The sequence below is a fragment of the Gymnoscopelus microlampas genome (assembly GCF_963454915.1).
Source record: "Gymnoscopelus microlampas genome assembly, chromosome: 5".
Taxonomy (NCBI): Eukaryota; Metazoa; Chordata; class Actinopteri; order Myctophiformes; family Myctophidae; genus Gymnoscopelus; species Gymnoscopelus microlampas.
The window spans coordinates 6,774,176-6,795,072 of NC_139942.1; the positions used below are offsets into that span (position 1 = coordinate 6,774,176).

Below are 20,897 nucleotides of genomic sequence, written 5' to 3' on the forward strand. Positions count from 1 at the left end.
ATTCACATGCTGCTACTGCAGCATTGTCCAAGTGCCCGAAAAAGCTATAAGTAGAAGCATTGAGCTTGTCGGGCCGTACCACTGTTCAATGAATTGACCTGGCATCGTACCGTAACATATACACAGCATAATCCAGCTGGTACAGTATGTACATGAGGTTAGACATAAGGTGCATGAACATAGCAGCAGGGGCCCTTGGGGACCACACATGGCCCCTGTTGTGACTATTGTCATGGCAGATTGGAGGACCGACCCACCCTCTTGGCAATTATAATAAGGGTCTGGGTGGGGCATGCATTTCTCACTTGCATCGTTCCAGAGTAAGTCATAATATTATTACTTACTTGGGAACAATGTAAGTTGGAAATGCATGCCCCTCCCACATGCAATACCCGGTTGTTATGCCCAAATATGGGGTTTAACCCAGTATATGACATCATATTGATGACATCAGCGTACTCCATATATGGGGTTTTATCAATATGTTTTGGAGATCCGCTGATCCGACCGACTAACCACTTGGCGCGTCACTCCCTTGGGTAACTGTCGATAATCACGGCGAGTTTGAAGTCAGTTGGTCCCATATATGGACATGTCCATATTGGGCATAGCGGTTGGATCTGCGTTTCTGGAAAACCAGATCTATATGCCTTTATATGAGTGTATTGGTCAGATAGGCTGTTCTGGACTCGACTCCGGGCACAGCACTCCCTTGCCGCAGAGTCGAACTTGATCGACAGGATTCTCGAGATATGGAAATACAGACACACATGTAGGCAGACGGACGGATAATTTGCGCATCCACACTGATGTCATCAATATGGTATTAGTTTTGCCCAAATATGGAGTTACGTTTGTGTGGCTGTACCAATATAAGTGTTAGTCTGCAGAACATCACTGCATTGTTTTACAGAGACTTGAAGATTTCACTTTCATCCACATTGCTGTTGTTATCCATAATGTTGCACTGGACCTTGGATCTGAACAGAGGAACAAAGAGATCCTTCGATGCTGCTGTAGCAGTGGAACACAATCTGTACTCCTTTGGAGGGTACTGTGACTTTAATGACAGGGACCAGATTGCAGTGCATGTCTTCAATACAGTATCTTTGAGATGGATTCAGTTGCCTCCTGTGACAACTGGAAGAGGAGAACATCCACCTGAGGTTCCCTCCAACTGTGTGTATCACACAGCTGTGCTCATAGAAGATATCGTCTACATCTGGGGGGGTGTAGTGAAATTTCAGATAGAGGAGGCTGCCGACGGCATACATGTCCAGGGGGACGACTCCAACATTCTTTATGCATTTGATGTCGACACCCACTTATGGTTAAAGCCCAGTGTTTCTGGGACAGTTCCAGAGGGGAGGAGGAACCATTCAGCCTGTGTCTTGGGAAAGGTCATGTATATCTATGGAGGATACAACCAGCTGACTGGACGCACTAATGACATCTACAAGTTGGACACCACCACAATGGTCTGGTCTTTAATTAACACCACAGGCACTCCTCCACCTGGTTCATCACGTCACTCTGCCACCATCATTGGGACAAAGATGTTTGTATTTGGGGGCTATCCGGACCACGACAACAACATCAGAGTGTTTGACACAGAGACCAACTGCTGGCTGAACACGCCTTCTGAACAGCTTCTTCCAGAAGGACGCAGGGGTCATTCAGCCTTTACCTACAATGGAGAGCTGTACATAGTTGGTGGATACAATAGTCATTTGAAGCCGTTATTAAACGATCTGTGGAAATTCAATCCAGAGACCTTCTCCTGGAAGAAGGTTGAGCCCAAGGGGAAACGCCCATTTCGGATGAGTTGTATGTCCTGTTGCATGGTGGGAGATCGTATCATCCTCTTTAGAGGATACAGAGACATACCCGGTGTCCTGTACATGCTAGACCTGAATCCTGGTTTGAAGATGTTATGTAAGCTAGCAGTTATTCAGTATGGTCTGGAGCAGTCAGAACTCCCACACAACATCAGGTGGGAACTGGCAGCCATGACAGCAACAGAGTAAATAATGAATCCACCAATGACAACCAATGTTACTTGTCTAGCACATTGTCCTGTACACTGACATTGAATTAACATGTGTATTATTGATTTCTGCTACCACCAAAAAAAAAACATGGAACTCAGTTTATTTATTCATTACTAAATACATTTAGTGTATTTTAAGCCAGGCCTATATCAAAATCTTTACAATAGCATGCAGACATACTGTATTTTTTTTAAGCTTTTCTTTTTTCTTTACAAAATGTATTTTTAAATATGCAGATACATCAAAGTAGCATGGGGTACATTCATGTTACATACATATACATACAATAGCCTACCTACATACACATTATACAAATACAAATATACATATATATATATATATATATATATATATATATATAAAAAGAGGAAAATACAATAAAATACAATACAATGTTTTTCTTTGGAGTTTTAGTCCAGTAACCACAAAATATCTGCCCAGGTTTCATTTCCATCAATCTCATAAAACAGAAGATCCGTTCAAAGACCCTGTCTCTATAAAACCTTTAGTGGTCATCTTTGTTTCTCATCCAAGTTTTAAAGATGGACAGTTTTGCTATTGTTAATATTACATTTACTCTGTAGGGCGTGTTGAGACCCAACATGATATTTGACAATTTCACTGTAGATTCCACATTGAACTGAGACATGAAAAGTTGTCCAAACCTTTACATGAAACTAACATAAATTCTGTGTCCTCTCCTACCAAACAAAAAGCACATAGAGGAGTGGGGACCAACTTCCATTTGTACAGATTTGTCATTTTCGGAAGTACAGTAGATCCCGGCACGTTTTACCACAAGTATATTTTTAGGAATTGCATTTCTAATCCTACTATAAATGTGCAAAATCTCTAGCTGTCCGTCTTGTGTGTATAACTTCACGTATCTCGAGGTGAGTGTCTCAGACGACCTGAGGGAGTGCCGTGTCCGGCGTTGATTCAGTGAGATCCGCTGATCCGACCGATATGCCCATATATAGGCATATTTGGAGATTTGGTTGTCCACAACCCACCAATCCGATCAGAATCACAGCGCTGCCTGTTTCGGATTCCGCATTTTAAAGTATATTAATTCATTTGTTCGTCTATTTATTAACTGCTACTGTAGTCTTACCCTGCGGTACATGACAACTGTTGTTACAGTTATGGATCAACTTCAACCTGGTGTTTGTACTTTTTCCATTTACGGTCGGTCCGTACATCTATATAAACGTTCAGATTTCAAATATAAATTGCTTACCCCGTGGCTACGGATGTTACAATTATGCACGGGACCCTCAAAAGTACCCGTCTATTCTGTATTGTTCAATAAAAATCATTTTAATCCGATCAGTGGCCATTTTCTCATAATGTATCAGAGTGCAATACACCAACCAACCGATAGGGTCGCTCAGTTGAAAGCATAATGGAGAACATGGCCACCGATCAGATTGAAATGCTTTGTATTGAACTTTACGGATGATACGGGTACTTCTGAGAGCCCGTACATAAATGTAACATCCGTGGCCATGGGATAAGCACTTTATATTTGAAATATGAACATTTATGTAGAATGATGTACGGGCCATAAATGGAGAAAGTGCAAACACCAGGTTGAAGTTCATCCATGACGGTCGTGACAGTCGACCGTCGTGTATCCATGGCTATTACTCCCTCTAACATTTCCCATGTTTTTAGTTTATTGACAAAATGTCATACACATTTGTCCAGTGCATAGCCTACTGCAGGCCTTGTTGACTAGATTTAGAAGAGATTTTGAAGCTCTTGCTCCTGAAATGATCGATTATTTTTAATCATTTATCATTTTGACTTGCATGTTAATCATTTAACATGCAAGTCAATGGGTGAGAAGCAGAGCTTGCCAGGCGCTGCCAGGCCTGGGAGTGACTAACTTCGCACCACCAGTCACATAGTGGAGTAGGTGGGGCTTAGCGAAGGGTCCATTGTGGTTGAGATATGGGTCATTATTTGACGTGTTTGACGAGACATGCGTTTTCAATGAGTCTAACATTCATTAGAAGGACAATATCAGTCATCAGAAGCAGGGACGCGTATTTTCAATGTCTAACATTCATTAGAAGGACAATATCTGTCACTAGCAGCAGGGACATATGTTTAAAATATAGATTGAAGTTACAATGGGTTTGTCTGGTAAAATGAATACCAAATATCTATTGAACCAATCAACTTAAAAACTGTCTGGGGCGCACACAAAAGCCTGAGTAGACATTACAATGACCGCCTAAGGGAACGGACTCCATCCTCAAGTAGAAGAAGATCGACGGCTTTTAATTTGAAAATGGGACGTTATCAGCAGCCGCAAGATCGACAGCTTTTAATTTGAAAAACGGGAAGTTCTCATACGGTTCGACTGGACCCAGCCACAGGCTCACTTCCTGTCCAGTGTACCCCGGCGGGACAAACCCAGAAGTGTCACTTCCTGTGAACTTTGAACTGCGTCACTACAGCTACAGTCTGGGGAATGAAACCCCACAGCAGCACGTACAACTGTTGGGCAAGGCAGCAAACTTGGCTGAAGACAAGTTGCTGACTCACAACAACGGAGGCAAAAGTGACTTTTAGTACAGATTTCATTTCTCTTCCACATGTAGAAAACTGACGGTGCGTTTTCAAACGTTTCTTAGTTTCTGAATCATTGCTTGTCGCAAGTTCATTTTATTTCCGTTTATTTAGGTTTTCACTAGTAACATCTGGCTTCCCAGGTGAGGCTCAACATGTGGCCCGTAACTGAAAGGTTGCGGGTTTGAATCCATGCAATGAGACAGAAGGGTCTCGGTTTCACAGAACTGTTATGAACTGAAGTCACATGTATTATATGGTTCATATCAAATCCTCACACTGTATTTTCATATTTGTAGCTAAGCTGTAAAAGATTTTCTAATATAGAACATTCTGTCTAAAATAATAAACTCATTCTGGTGATTTGCTGACTTGGGGGGTCAGTTTTTTAACCGCAGTGTGTCTACGTAGGTGCACCTCTTTCCCAGTGGTGGAAAGTAACTAAGTACATGTACTATTTTGAGGTATTTGTTCTTTACTTGAGGATTTCTTATTTCCAATACTTTCACTTCTACTCCACTACATCTCAGAGGCAAATATTGTACTTTTACTCCACTACAATTATTTGAAAACTTGAGTTACCAGTTACTTTGTAGATTTTGATTATTATTTCAAAACATACAGTACATTAACCACTTCAGCCTTATATACATTTTGGGCTTTTGAAAATAGCTGATCTACAAGCTCACAATGCGTCGCGATGTAACACACTCGCGACACATTGTGAGCTTGTAGATTGGCTATTTTCAAAAGATTTTTATACATTTGAAAATATGTAACAGGACGTTATAATGCATAATGAGTACTTTAACTTTTGGTACTTAAAGTACATTTTGACGCCAACACCTTTGTACTTTTATTCAAGTACATTTTGCATTCCGGACTTTCACTTGTAACAGAGTATTTCTATATTGCCGTATTGATACTTTTACTTAAATAAAAAATGTGAGTACTTTTTCCACCACTGCTCTTTCCCTTCCTAGCTGTGTCTTGGGTTGGGCCTCCAGTTTGACTCAACAGCCAGGGTTGCCAGATCTGCTTATTATAATTTCCCTGCAAGATTTTATTTGAAAATAGCAGATCTACAAGCTCACAACGCGTCGCATCACGACGTGTTGACGTGTTGTGAGCTTGTAGATCTGATATTTTCAAATAGCTGATGTATATGTTAAAGTGCTCATGTTGCAAATAGTCGCTTCTTTTGGGCTGGTTTTCCTAGACCTGGTTGCTTGTTTCTCTCACAGAATCTGGCAACACTGTCTCCAGCCTCATCCGTCTCTCTCTGACCTCGTCTGTGACCTGTGGGAGGAGAATCATTTGATGACCGGCAGTGGTTCCGGTAGGAGACACAAAGAGTCTCCTTTGTGTCTCCTACCGGAACCGCTGCCTACCGGTCCGCTGATGAATCAAATGATTGCCTTGGGAATGCAATCCAAAAACAATTAGAGTCCATGAATTCAAGTCTCCATGGGGTGACTAATCGATAGACAAAAAGTTGAACTATCCCTTTAAGGGAGGACAGGCCGGCAGGCGGGCGGACCTCTGACCGGCTCACGTCACCATGACTCAGCCAATACCATATAAGGAGTTCCCAATGCAGTTACGCCCACATGGTGAGTGTGTCGTCTAGCCTCCATGTGTCGTCATGGCATCAGGCACCAACAAATCGGTCAGCTCCATATCGCTGTTCTCGGGCAGAAACCAGCTAACTCCATGTTGACGCTTTTGCATTTTTTGATGATTTGTGTCAGATTTCTTGTGCATGCTGCCAGCAGGCCAAATAACTGTCAACTGCAACTATGTTGTTGTTGTTTTGATGAATTTATAACCTCAGACACGCCTCTATCCAGCATATGAGATCAGATAAGAGTCTGACAGTCTGATCCCTGTCTTGTCCAAATAAGGAGTCCCACACTGATGTCATCAATATGTTGTTAGTTTTGCCCAAATATAGAGTTGTGTTTGTGTGGCTGTACCAATATAAGTGTTAGCGTGTGGAACAGCACTGCATTGTTTTATGGAGACTTGAAGACTTCACTTTCATCCACTTTGTTGTTGTTGTCCAACATGTGGCACTGGACCTTGCATCTGAAAAGAGGAACAAAGAGATCCTTCGATGCTGCTGTAGCGGTGGAACACAATCTGTACTCCTTTGGAGGGTACTGTCACTTAAATGACAGGGACCAGATTGCAGTGCATGTCTTCAATACAGTGTCTTTGAGATGGATTCAGTTGCCTCCTGTGACAACTGGAAGAGGAGAACATCCACCTGAGGTTCCCTCCAACTGTGTGGATCACACAGCTGTGCTCATAGAAGATATCGTCTACATCTGGGGGGGTTTAGTGAAATTTCAGATGGAGTATGCTGCCGACGGCATATATGTCCAGGGGGACGACTCCAACATTCTTTACGCATTTGATGTTGACACCCACAGATGGTTAAAGCCCAGTGTTTCTGGGACAGTTCCAGAGGGGAGGAGCGACCACTCAGCCTGTGTCTTGGGGAAGGTCATGTATATCTATGGAGGATACAACCAGCTGACTGGACACACTAATGACATCTGCAAGTTGGACACCACCACAATGGTCTGGTCTTTAATTAACACCACAGGCACTCCACCACCTGTTTCATCACAACACTCTGCCACCATCATTGGGACAAAGATGTTTGTATTTGGGGGCTGTCTGGACCAGGACAACAACATCAGAGTGTTTGACACAGAGACCAACTGCTGGCTGAACACGCCTTCTGCACAGCTTCTTTCAGAAGGACGCAGGAATCATTCAGCCTTTACCTACATTGGAGAGCTGTACATATTTGGTGGATACAATAGTCATTTGAAGCAGTTATTAAACGATCTGTGGAAATTTAATCCAGAGACCTTCTCCTGGAAGAAGGTTGAGCCCAAGGGGAAACGCCCATTTCGGATTAGTTGTATGTCCTGTTGCATGGTGGGAGATCGTATCATCCTCTTTAAAGGATTCAGAGACATACCCAGTGTCCTGTACATGCTAGACTTGAATCCTGGTTTGAAGATGTTATGTAAGCTAGCACTTATTCAGTATGGTCTGGAGCAGTCAGAACTCCCACACGACATCAGGTGGGAACTGGCAGCCATGACAGCAACAGAGTAAATAATAAATCCACCAATGACAACTATGTTGTCTATTCTGAATTATGAGCTCAAAAGGTTACATCGTCCATCCAGACTATAGGATCAGATCAGATCCTATGGACCTAACCATCAGATGAGTTGTAACAGGTTCCATTTACTGTACCCATGCATTGTTATTTTACTTTTCTAGCACGCTGTCCAGTACACTGACATTGAATTAATGTGTTTATTGTTGATATCTGCTTAAAAAAAAGCACATGGCACTCAGTTTATTTATACATTACTAAATACATTAAGTGTATTTTAAGCCAGGCCTACATCAAAATCTTTACAATAACATGCATATATATTTTTTTTCATCTTTTATTTTTACTTTACAAGAACATTTATTTTTAAACATGCAGAAACATCAAAGTAGAATGGGGTATATCCATGGTATATACATATATATATATACAATACATACACAAATGGTATACAAATACAAATATATAAATACTACATAAAAAGAGAAAAATCTTCATTATAAAACAAGTATCTATAGCATATTTTTTTTTTTTTAGGAATTTCATTTCTAATCCTACTATAAATGTGTGAAATCTCTAGCTGTTCGTCTTGTGTGTATAACTGTAGTTCACGTATCATGAGGTGAGTGTCGCAGACGACCGGAAGGAGTGCCGTGCCCGGCATCGATTCGGTTAGATAGGTGGTTGTCCAGGACCACTAATCCGACCGATACGTCCATATATTGGCATATTTGGAGATTTGGTTGTCCACAACCCACCAATCTGATCCCTATACTCATTTATGGGCATGCCCATATGGCACCGACTGACTCTAAACTGAGCTCTGTATCGGCGTTGACCTGAAGTAAATATTGATAAACCCGCCCATACATGGAGTACACTGATGTTATCAACATGATATTTGGGCTTGCCTGACTGCGAAAGTTGGCCAATGGCTCAAGGCTCCAAAAAGTCCAGAATGTAGGTTTGGGTATATTTATTTCTATCAAACAACAAACACCAAAAGTCCTGTGCAGTATTTACAGTGCAGGCCTAGGCAAAATTCATAGGTTAACCGAATAGGAACAAAAAAAATAAAGACTCGTAGGAGGTTTTTCTTTTTCCTTTTTCTTAGTCCCAAAAGTGGGGGGATATCAAAGGAACTGAATACGTCTAAAAAGGGTAATTGATAGGTTTTCCCACTTGAGTTCATTTAACTGCGAGAGAGAGAGAGAGAGAGAGAGAGAGAGAGAGAGAGAGAGAGAGAGAGAGAGAGAGAGAGGCAGACAGACAGACAGACAGATAGAGAGTCGCTGTGCTGAATGCAGCCACTTGGTGTTTTACAGCAAAATACCTTTTTTTTCCTCCACAATGTGCTCTGATAAAAACAAACACTGTAACAGAGATGAGCAATAAAGAAAGAGTATGCACTATGCAATGTGAAAGCTTGATTTGATGCTTCTTTATAGCAAGAACAATAGTTAGTGATCCAGACCAGTGTGAGCATAAGCAAGCTGTGTTACAAACACAATAACAAGTGATCCATTCTACAGTATAAGCTTAAGCAAGCTGTGTGTTCAACACTAAGAAGAAGTGATCCAATACATTCTCTTTTGTTTCTGTTTGCATAGAGGACACAAACCATCACTGACCAAGGATTGTTAACTGTAAGCTATAATATCCCATACAAAGGGAATACAGAAACAGTCTACATGAACATGACACCTGTGAAATATGAACTGTATTCTGTATGATGCTTACATTTTAGATGTTGTGTCTTCTGGATTTCTTGGCAGAAAAGTCCTTAATCAGGTCAGTAAAATCCAATTTGTGGAGGACGTCACTCTCGAACGACATTAGAGTCAGACTATTTAGCCTGTACTGTCCCATTGTGGATCTCAGTCTATACAATCCTTAGGTCTAGGGAGTAAAGGACCATGACATAAGGTTGGTGAGTGAAATGCCGCTTTATTGCTTTGACCCTTTTTTGGTTATGGTACAGAAAGTGATATACAGATATACGGGTAAGTGACCTGAGGCGATTCTTTAAACAATTCTAAATCCTAACAGATTTTTGAAAAACATATTTATTTTTTTCCCCCACAATTTTTCAAAAATAGCAGATCTACAAGCTCATAGCGCGGCACTCGGTGCCGCGCTATGAGCTTGTATATCTGCTATTTTTGAATAGCCAAAGAAAAGTGACCCCAGTGCAAAAAACAATAAACAAATATAACACGCTAACCTATTATTTTTAAACCCCCTATCTAGCCTAACTTCTACCAAATCAAAATTACATTAAATCCCTAATCTAATCTAATTTCCCTAATCTAAACTAAGCAAAAAGAGGACGGTGAACAAAAAGCTGGCACTGGCGGTCGACACAAATACACAACAGAGTTGTGAGTACAATACTTTTACTCCTTTGAAGATTATCACTTATCTTTGACCCAATGCTACTTTAACAAGCTCAATTCAAACAGGGTGCACTTAAACAGGGTAACACAAAATACCTGGGGTACCAAACCTTTAGCCCCCAGAGTATTGACTGTGACACATTTATGAGGACAGCGTGTAACCGCACTGCTCGCATGCTATACACACTGCCACTGAGCACAGCTGATGACAGTTCTTTTATAATGGGCAGGCGTCCTCCTTATTGGTCCAATCGTCTGACAGATGGTCTCCTGCTCAACCAGGTCTCCTCCCACGTAGGACCTGAGCTGGATGAGCAGGAGTCAGTGGGACTACCAAATAACTGTGCAATCCATAGTAATACATACAATAATTTAAAAAGCACCCTCACATGTAACAGTGCCATCTTAGAGAAACTGCGCTCACCACTTGCATTAGTCACAGGTAATGTCAGGTAAAGCCTAAAAGCAATGGCCACATTTGGTAAGTAGGACTGCTGATTTTTTTTCCTCAGGGACTGGAAAAGCTCTCTAGCAGAAGAAGTATCATCACTGCTGATGTATTCTTTGTATTGGACAACCTCTTCCACAAAGTCTAAGTCTAAGTCAGTTGAATATCTCGAAGCGAAAGCCATCCTAAGTGTTGTTGAGGTCATTATATGACTCATACCTGCGATCCAGTTCTGCAATTAACCTATCCATAACAGTCAAATATACACCAGAGGAGAACTTTTCTCTGCCTGATAAGTTAACCTCATGTGCTGTGAACTCATCCACCTGAATTCTACGTCTTCTTTGTCTCTCTGTGTCTTCTTTGTAAAGTTGTGAGACTGTTGGAGACATCATTTTTGCTTGGGCCTCAAACACATCAAAGTTATCTCGCAAGCCTGCGACATAACCCCTCAATGATCTGACTAAATCAACTGCATTACACAGGTCCAGACGCACAGCCTGTAGAGCCTCACTTGTAGTCCGAAAACACTGGAGTATACAATTCCACAGATGAGCAACCTCGAGTTTGTTAATTTCTTTTTAAAGTGATATTGCTTCATTTCGAGTTGCAGGGTTTTGGTTGTTGTTATCAGCAATGCTCTTAAGTGAGTCTTGAATATTTGCATAATTTCTGCACAGTGCCTGTGTCGCTTGTGCGTGTGCAGCCCATCTGGTGTCAGAGAGAGATTTCAGTGTTTCAATGCGTTTGTTTTCATTGGCCTGCAATCCTGCAGTTACAACTGTCCATCTAGCTGTTGACTTTGAACAGAAGTTGAACAAAGTTTGCACAAAGTTGAAACAAATCTGCTGTCTCCAAGCAGCAGTTGATGCTGTTGACACCAACCAGATGCAGTGTGTGTGCTGCGCACAGGACCCATTCAATTAGCGGATTTATCTCTTTGATGCAAGCTTGTAAACCGTTACATTCCGGACAATACATACATTCCGGACATATTTGCAGCATCATCGTAGCATTGTCCCCTGCAATTGCCTATGTCAATATCCATCTCCTGTAAAACAGTGATCACGGACTCACACAGAGCCTCCCCTGTGTGGCTTTGTATAGGAAGACATTTTAAGAAGCGTTCATAAACGTGAGAATCAACGCTAACTGAGAAGTATTTGGCCATTTTAACTTCACTGACAATATCTGACAGCACAGCCATCACCCAGCTGACATCACCCATCAGCTGAATACATTATTCTCATATGGTCGAGGAAAGATAAGAGGGGGTACCTGATCCAGCATTACCATATTTTTCTATGTGTGACTTAAATAATGGGTCAAACTCACCTACTGTATTACCTCCAGGATGCCCAAGTCATTTCCATTGTCAGGCCTGCCAATTATTTCATTTGCACCCCGGAAAGCCATTCCCCGCTCTGACAAAAATCTGACTACTACCACTACTCTCCTCAGTACATCTGTCCAGTATGTATACTGCGACTCCAGCTGTTTTCTCAGTTCAGTGTCAATTACTCCAACTACATCTAGGCCATATCCGAGGTTGGTCCAGGCCTCTCCTCTCGGCTCCTCTCCTCTCCTCCCTCCCCGCTTTGCTTTGCGGCCCTAACCTCTAGTCCCAACCTCCCAACCTCCCAACCTCCCAACCTCGGTCATGTGATAAAGAGGTCAGACTTCGTGTATCTGGTTGTTATGGCAACCTGCCAGATCAGGCTGAGGGTCTGATAGGCGAATCAGAGAATCAATCAAACCGAGAGTCCGATCACTGATCGAGGTGGGGTAAGATGCCTAAAACATAGCCATAGCGCTGATCAACAGTCTGTGACGGGTCTTGGAGGCATGTGGAGTAATCCTGTGCTTGTGAATCGCTTTCGAACTGCAGAGCTTTTGTCAATTATATAGTAGTAAGATAGTAAGATAAGATAGTAAGATAAGATAAGATAAGATAGTAAGATATCTGATTCACGTCTAATGTATGTTAACATCGCCTTCTGGCTACAGTAGGCAGGCTTTAGACCGGATCAGGCTTTGACAGCCACCACAGGCACTGTCTGCAGTGTGTATAGCAGAGCAGAAGCTCTCAATGTTTTAACCATAAAACAACTAAATATGCATTAACTAAACACAAATCTCACTTTAATTGGATTGCAATACTTTACAATTTGATCATTAAAGAAATCATTTCAACAAAAATTTGGAGGACCCCCAGTTGGGGGTGTGTGTGTGTGTGTGTGTGTGTGTGTGTGTGTGTGTGTGTGTGTGTGTGTGTGTGTGTGTGTGTGTGTGTGTGTGTGTGTGTTTGTGTGTGTGTGTGCCGGTCCTCTCGCTGTTTCACAAATTACACAACTAGGACTTGGCCTAACAAAATATTAACAATATTTTGATGACGTTTTGACTCGCAGGTAAAGTTATATTTAAGTATACCGTTTTATTGTCTTTCTGCCGCGAAGAAAGAAATGTATTACTGTATATTTCCGTTCCAATAACAGGGTTTTGAAAACATATGCACCTGGATACAGCTGCTATTGACAATAAATATATACCACCAACTTAGCAATACAGTTTCTCACTACTCCGTTTAGAACCTTTTATTCTAATCTAAACCATTTTTTTAAATCTATAAAGAAAACATCACATGGATGCACCTGGGACGTATCATCAGTGTTGTAGCCTGGGGTCATAGGGTGTTTCGGGTCTCGCAACAACATACACCCTCGCCTAGCCGGGGTTGATCAAGCCCCAATTTACGTCCCAGTATAGCTACCCATGGTCAGTCCTATAGGGAAAGACAGGGCCACTCACTCCGCTTCTCGGGAACTACTCTGCCAGTATTCGGGGAGCCTCTGGCACGTATTTATATATTCATATCATATTCATATTCATATCATAGTTTTTAATATTGTTTTTCTCAATATGCCGAAAAACATCAAAGTAGCATGGGTACATCCATAGTAGGGGAGAGCCGCCACAATTGTAACGCTTCAGGATTGTAACATGCAGGTTTTCTCTTGATTGGTCAATGCCATCATAACGTCATCACATCATTATGTGACCAGTGCTGTAATGAACGTGCCCAGGAAGTAAATAGTATTTTCCTCCAGGCTAGAGAAAGTTATCGCAGAAAAACTGATTTATCGCAAAGTTAGTAAAAAAAATCAACTTGAGTATCTTTGATCTAAAAATCTTTCCTTTAATGTTGCTGAGCTAAAATGCACATGGTTGTCTGCATGTATCTGTTCTTCAACAGTTTACATCGTTTTATTACTCTATGCAAGTTAGTTCTGTTCTGTAAACAAAGCCAAAGCAGTGGAGCACAGAGTGGCCCCATTGTAACACGCATCTGTTTAGGTGTAATGACTGTAATCAATGGATTTTCCCATGGAATTCACTCAAACTGCCATCCGGTAAGATGTAATAAATTCCTTATGTTTGATACATTATCTTTTCACATCCCTGGTATGAAAACAATTTAAAACAGTTGCTTGAAATAAATATAATTGATTTAAGCTGAAAACGATTTGTTTAATGTAGTTTTTTAGCAGTGTTACTGTACATTAGTAACTCATGCTGGTACAATTAGTCTCATATGCGCTTAAAATGTAACAACGGAACAGCGTTCACTTTAGGTTTAATAACTCACAACCTGTTTTATCAATTGAAAAACTTTAAGTGGTATATGATAGCAGACATTGTAGGTCCTTTGCTTGAAAATATTACATATGTAGGTAAAAAGATCGCTGAGTAAAAGCAAAAACATGAAAAACGTTACAATTGTGCAGGCTCTCCCCTACATACACCTATACATAATACAGAGTTATACAAAAAAACAAGATATAAAAGAAGAACATCTTCCTTTTAAGATAAGTAACATTTCATTTGGGTGTTTTAGTCCAGTAATCACACAACATAAGTCCAGGTTTCATTGCCTCTAAACCTACAGATTTGTGGACACTAACATAATTACATTTGGTTAATTGACAGTGATTCACATGCTGTTACTGCAACATTGTCCAAGTGCCCGAAAAAGGCTTGTCGGGCCGTACAACTGTTCAATGAATTGACCTGGCATCGTACTGTAACATATACACACCATAATCTAGCTGGTACAGTATGTAGGCTACATGAGGTTAGACATAAGGTGCATGAACATAGCAGCAGGGGCCCTTGGGTGGTCATGGCCCCTCTTGTGACTATTGTCATGGCAGATTGGATTACCGACCCACCCTCTTGGCAATTATACTAAGGTTCTGATTGTGGCATGCATTTCCAACTTGCATCGTTCCCAAGTAAGTAATAATATTATTACTTACTTCTGCAGCTAGTTTCACAAACCACTATAATGATGCGTGTCAGATTTCTTGTGCATGCTGCCAGCAGGCCAAAGAACTCAAATCTGTCAACGGCGACTATGATGTTGTTGTTGTTTTGGCAAAAAATAAAGTCAGACACGCCTTCCATCCAGCATATTACATCATCGTCTGACCCCAGTCTTGCCCAAATATGTATTTCCACACTGATGTCATCAATATGATATTAGTTTTGCCCAAATTTGGAGTTGTGTTTGTGTGGCTGTACCAATATAAGTGTTGAACATCACTACATTGTTTTACAGAGACTTGAAGACTTACTTCACTTTCAACAATTTTGTTGTTGTTGTCCAAAATGTTGCACTGGACCTTGCATCTGAACAGAGGAACAAAGCGATACTACGATGCCGCTGTAGCAGTGGAACACAATCTGTACTCCTTTGGAGGGTACTGTGACTTGAATGACAGGGACCAGATTGCAGTGCATGTCTTCAATACAGTGTCTTTGAGATGGATTCAGTTGTCTCCTGTGACAACTGGAAGAGGAGAACATCTACCTGAGGTTCCCTCCAACTGTGTGCTCCACACAGCTGTGCTCATAGTAGATATCGTCTACATCTGGGGGGGTGTAGTGAATTTTCAGATAGAGAAGCGTGCCGACTTCATATATGTCCAGGGGCACGACTCCAATATGCTTTATGCATTTGATGTCGACACCCACAGATGGTTAAAGCCCAGTGTTTCTGGAACAGTTCCAAAGGGGAGGAGGAACCATTCAGCCTGTGTCTTGGGAAAGGTCATGTATATCTATGGAGGATACAACCAGCTGACTGTACTCACTAATGACATCTACAAGTTGGACACCACCACAATGGTCTGGTCTTTAATTAACACCAAAGGCACTCCACCACCTGTTTCATCACGTCACTCTGCCACCATCATTGGGACAAAGATGTTTGTATTTGGGGGCTATCCGGACCACGACAACAACATCAGAGTGTTTGACACAGAGACCAACTGCTGGCTGAGCATGCCTTCTGCACAGCTTCTTCCAGAAGGACGCTGGGCTCATTCAGCCTTTACCTACAATGGAGAGCTGTACATATTTGGTGGATACAACAGTCATTTGAAGCAACACTTCACTGATCTGTGGAAATATAATCCAGAGACCTTCTCCTGGAAGAAGGTTGAGCCCAAGGGGAAACGCCCATTTCTGATGAGTTGTATGTCCTGTTGCATGGTGGGAGATCGTATCATCCTCTTTAGAGGATACAGAGACATACCCAGTGTCCTGTACATGCTAGACCTGAATCCTGGTTTGAAGATGTTATGTAAGCTAGCAGTTATTCAGTATGGTCTGGAGCAGTCAGAACTCCCACACGACATCAGGTGGGAACTGGCATCCATGACAGCAACAGAGTAAATAATAAATCCACCAATGACAACTATGTTGTCTATTCTAAATTATAAACTCAGAATGTCACCTCGTCCATCCAGACTATAGGATCAGATCACATCCTATGGACCTAACCATCAGATTAGTTGTAACGGGTTCCATTTACTGTAACCATGTATTGTTATTTTACTTTTCTAGCACGTTGTCCAGTACACTGACATTGAATGTATGTGTTTATTGTTGATTTCTGCTACCAAAAACAAACAAACACATGGCACGTTTATTTATACATTACTAAATAAATTTAGTGTATTTTAAGCAAAGCCTACATTAAAATCTTTACAATAACATGCAGGTATATTTCTTTTTCATCTTTTCTTTTTTCTTTACAAAATACCATTTATTTTTAAACATGCAGAAACATCAAAGTAGAAGTAAAAGTATCAAAGTATGTTACATACATATACATATAGATACGATACATACACACAAGTAGACATACATAGAAAAAGAGGAAAATCTTCATTTTAAAATAAGTATTATTTCTTTTTTTGGAGTTTTAGTCCAGTAACCACAAAATATCTTGTTTGTCCACAACCCAACAATCCAATCCTTATACTCATTTATGGGCATGCCCATATATGGCACCGACTGACTCTAAACTCAGATCTGTATCGGCATTGACCCAACAGATCAGCGGATCTAAAATGAATATTGATAAACCCGCCCATATATGGAGTACACTGATGTCATCACTATGACGTCTTAGACGCGCCCGCCGTTTTCCCACCCGGTCTCAGTAACTTCGGGGAAAACGCCCTCCCCACACCATGATTTACGATTCTGTGCTTATCAGTACGTAACTCAGACAGGGCTGAGTAGGCTCAAGTGAACTTCGCAACGTTCGGCACAGCAACTTGCGCGCTTTAGTGCACTCGGTGGTGCCTCTTGCGGGTGAAGTTCGCTTGAGACGGCGTCCCTCCGCCGTGGTCCAAAACTGTACTTTATCGGCGAAAAAATTAATCCGCGGTTGTTGAAAAAAGTTGTGTTGAATCCCGATCCCGACGACGTTTGTTGCGTTGCACTCCCCATCACTCTCCCCTTTTCCTGTCAGTCTACTGTCCTATAGATAAGGGCATAACCCCCCCCCCCCCCCCCCCCCAAAAAAAAGAAGAAAGAACGCGACAGAAAGACAAACGGGTACAATGGTTACTCTGAGAACCTGAGTCAATTCAGTGTTTATAGAATAGTGGATTTCTCATTATTTGTGTTTAATTAGTGTAATTGGTTGCATCTTTGTGTGGCAATCAGCCGCAGCTGCCCACGTGTGGGCTCTGCTGTACAAGATAGAGGCAACAGTTCATGTCCGGGAGAGGAAGACGGTCACAGATGTGTCTGCGTTTTGGCCTGTCCCATCAAACATCAAAACGGTCAATGCAGCGGAGGGACGTGACAGAAAAAAGAAAGCACTGGACTGTGATACCAGTGCAGGGTCTGGTATACGGACACCTACTAACACACCCACTCTCTCTGTGAAGAACTCAAAACAGTCTGTGATTACAGCAAAAAAAAAATCCCAAATGTCTCCTCAAACTGATGTGGCTTAGTCTCACACAAAGCTTCTCTACTTGGCCAGTACTTAAAAGCTTTTAGTTGTGTATGCAAAATATTTAGGGTGGAAAGAAACACAGTGGACACACAGTTGTTCGGCTTACATGAAAGATGTGAGCCATGTGTTTGATTGGCATAATCAGTCTCATACACATCAGAGTTATGAAGAGCATCTGAAAAGGTGTCAATGCTGTGGCTCTCTTAGATAAGAAGGGCTGAACTCTGACAAGCAAACACATTACAAGTGCAAGGCTTGGAAGTCCGATGTGGTACTTTGCTTTGTCATCGTAGAGGAAATGTTCATCCCACTTCCTCTTGGCAAGCGCATCCTTCAGTTCCCTGTTCTCTTCATACAGCCAGGTCCGGATTTATAGGAGTTGAGGCCCCTGGTCTAGAGTCATTTTTGAGCCCCCCCTGTAGCGCATACACGCACACGCAGCGTTTTTCCCCCCCTTTTATTTCGGGTTTTTGTTGCTTTCATTTGGTTAATTCGGTCCACAAAAATGTACTCCATGAAGTGGAGTAGTATTGTCGTGCTGCTGGGTGTTGAGGAGTGGATAGGAACGGGCACGACAACGTTTATCCAGGTTAGTAGACTTTACTGGACGAATACAGTTCTTTACAATTATGCAGGTCAGGTCAGGATGATGATAAACGTATCACAAACTTAACAAACACTGCTCACTGTTAACAGGTGAGTATTTGATCACTTGGGTCCTCTAGTTCTGGCACAGAACGGGAGACGTTCCGTCCGTGCTGTTGAACCTTGAGAAACCCTATTAACACTGAACAAGGAAACGCTGACGTCTCTTATCAAACTAGCACAGCACACAGGTACAGCCAATAACAGCGTGACAATAAAATGCATGTCCAATCAGTATCAGTATCCCAAATGTATAGGTAACTGTTTCCCATGTTACACACCTTCACATATACTGGTGCCAGGGCTGTTCTGCTCATGTGCCCATCACAACAGTATGTATATGGATTGCATATTTATAGCAGAAAGAGCTTCACATTTAACTATAGACGTACTCATTCAATTCTGAACCGATTTTTTAAATAAAACATTCTCTATTAGCTGTGAAGAGTCTACTCTTCTTTCATGTGTATCTGTCATGATTGTTTCCCCATCAAACAATATCAAGCAAAAAGAAAACATCGATCGGTCTCTCTTCCCTCCATCAAGCACCTCTCTCCATTCATAAATGGAATAGAAGAAGAACCGTCGTCCTAAAACACCCTCGCCCCGGGTCTAATCCGGCGGCCGCGGTCCACGGAAAAAACGGGGCAGTGTGTTTTAGGACGAGCGTTCCGTTTTTCACCCGGAATGATGGAATGGCTCGTAGGAGGTTTTTCTTTTTCCTTTTTCTTAGTCCCAAAAGTGGGGGGGGTGTCAAAGGAACTGAATACGTCTAAAAAGGGTAATTGATAGGTTTTCCCACTTGAGTTCATTTAACCTAGCAGTTAAATGAACTCAAGTGGGAAAACCTCTGAGAGAGAGAGAGAGAGAGAGAGAGTCGCTGTCCATGGTGCTGAATGCAGCCACTTATGATAAAAATACCTTTTTATCACAATGTCCTCTGATAAAAAAAATCACTGTAACAGAGATGAGCAATAAAGAAAGAGTATGCACTATGCAATGTGAAAGCTTGATTTTATGCTTCTTAATAGCAAGAACACAACTAGAAAAAGTGCTCCTCGGAGCACAGGTCTCCGCCAGGTCAGGTAAGCTATTGTGGCCTCCTGGTGGCGCTATAATAGGCCAACGTGAAAAGGGTGCCATTTCTTCTTAGGCCTTGCATGACAATCGGACACTGACTGCCTTCATGATTTGAGGCATTTTGTTAAAAAACATGTGTTTCGCTAAATTAGACCTATTGGTGGCACTATAACAGGCCAATGTTGAAAGGGTGGCATTTGTTCCTCAACATAGTTGTGAATGTGCGTGCAAATTTTGAGCGCAATTGGACGGTGCGTTCATGATTTGCGGATTTTTGTTCAAAACAAGCCAATAATGCAAACTTGTCAATCTTAGCCAATCAGTATAGAATATGAAAAATCAAACACATCCGTCATGATCCCATGACTATAGAGATCATGTGTACCGATTTGCGTGAAATTTGGATACAATTGGAAGGAGAATAAATTATTAAATAAATAAAATAATGTGTTTTACATAAGTCGGCCTCCTGGTGGCGCTATAGAAGGCAGATGTGAAAAATGCAGGGCAAAGGTTTTTCCTTAACCTCTAGGGAGTGTGCATACAAAGTTGTACACAGATCGGTGCAGTTATAGGTAAAAACACAAATCGGCCTGTTATAGCGCCACCATGAGGCTGATTTGAACATTTTCAAATGGTAGTTCTTCCTCGGCCTAATGGGAATGAGTGTGCAAAATGTCATGGAAATTGCATGCTGTGTTCATGATTTGAGGCATTTTGTTCAAAACGGAGCACTCCTGCAAACTTTGGAAGACATTTTTAGCCAATCAGGATGGAATATGAGAAATCTGAAAGACCCGTTTCGTTTAATGACTATAGAGATACTGTGTACCGATTTGCCTGATTTTTTGACAAAATCTGTAGGAGTACTGTCAAAAAATATGTTTTGCACAAATCGGACTCCTGGTGGCGCTATAAAAGGCCCATGAGAAAAATGTGGGGCAAAGGTTCTGAATTGGCATCCAGGGAGTGTGTGTGCACAGTTTCGCTGCGATCAAAACAACGGTGCCGGAGATTAGCTGGTCACAGACGGACGGACACACACGGACACACGGACACACGGACGGACGGACGGGGTGGAAAACTACTCTCTCACCATCCCTTTCGGCCTGGCGGAGAGAATAACAGTTAGTGATCCAGACCAGTGTGAGCACAAGCAAGCTGTGTGTTCAACACTAACAATAAGTGATCCAATACATTCTCTTTTATTTCTGTTTGCATACAGGACACAAACCAT

At 41.7% G+C, this 20,897-nt stretch overlaps 1 protein-coding gene across 1 annotated transcript; it reads left to right on the top strand.

The window, feature by feature from the left end:
* Positions 1-959: 959 nt before the first annotated feature.
* Positions 960-2,027, top strand: LOC311044875 (kelch domain-containing protein 3-like; the record flags this gene model as incomplete). The annotated part of the gene is made up of 1 exon (XM_084056687.1): positions 960-2,027. One exon carries the CDS (start codon positions 960-962, stop codon positions 2,025-2,027), a length of 1,068 nt encoding a protein of 355 aa, XP_083912813.1.
* Between the last annotated feature and the right edge of the window lie 18,870 nt (positions 2,028-20,897).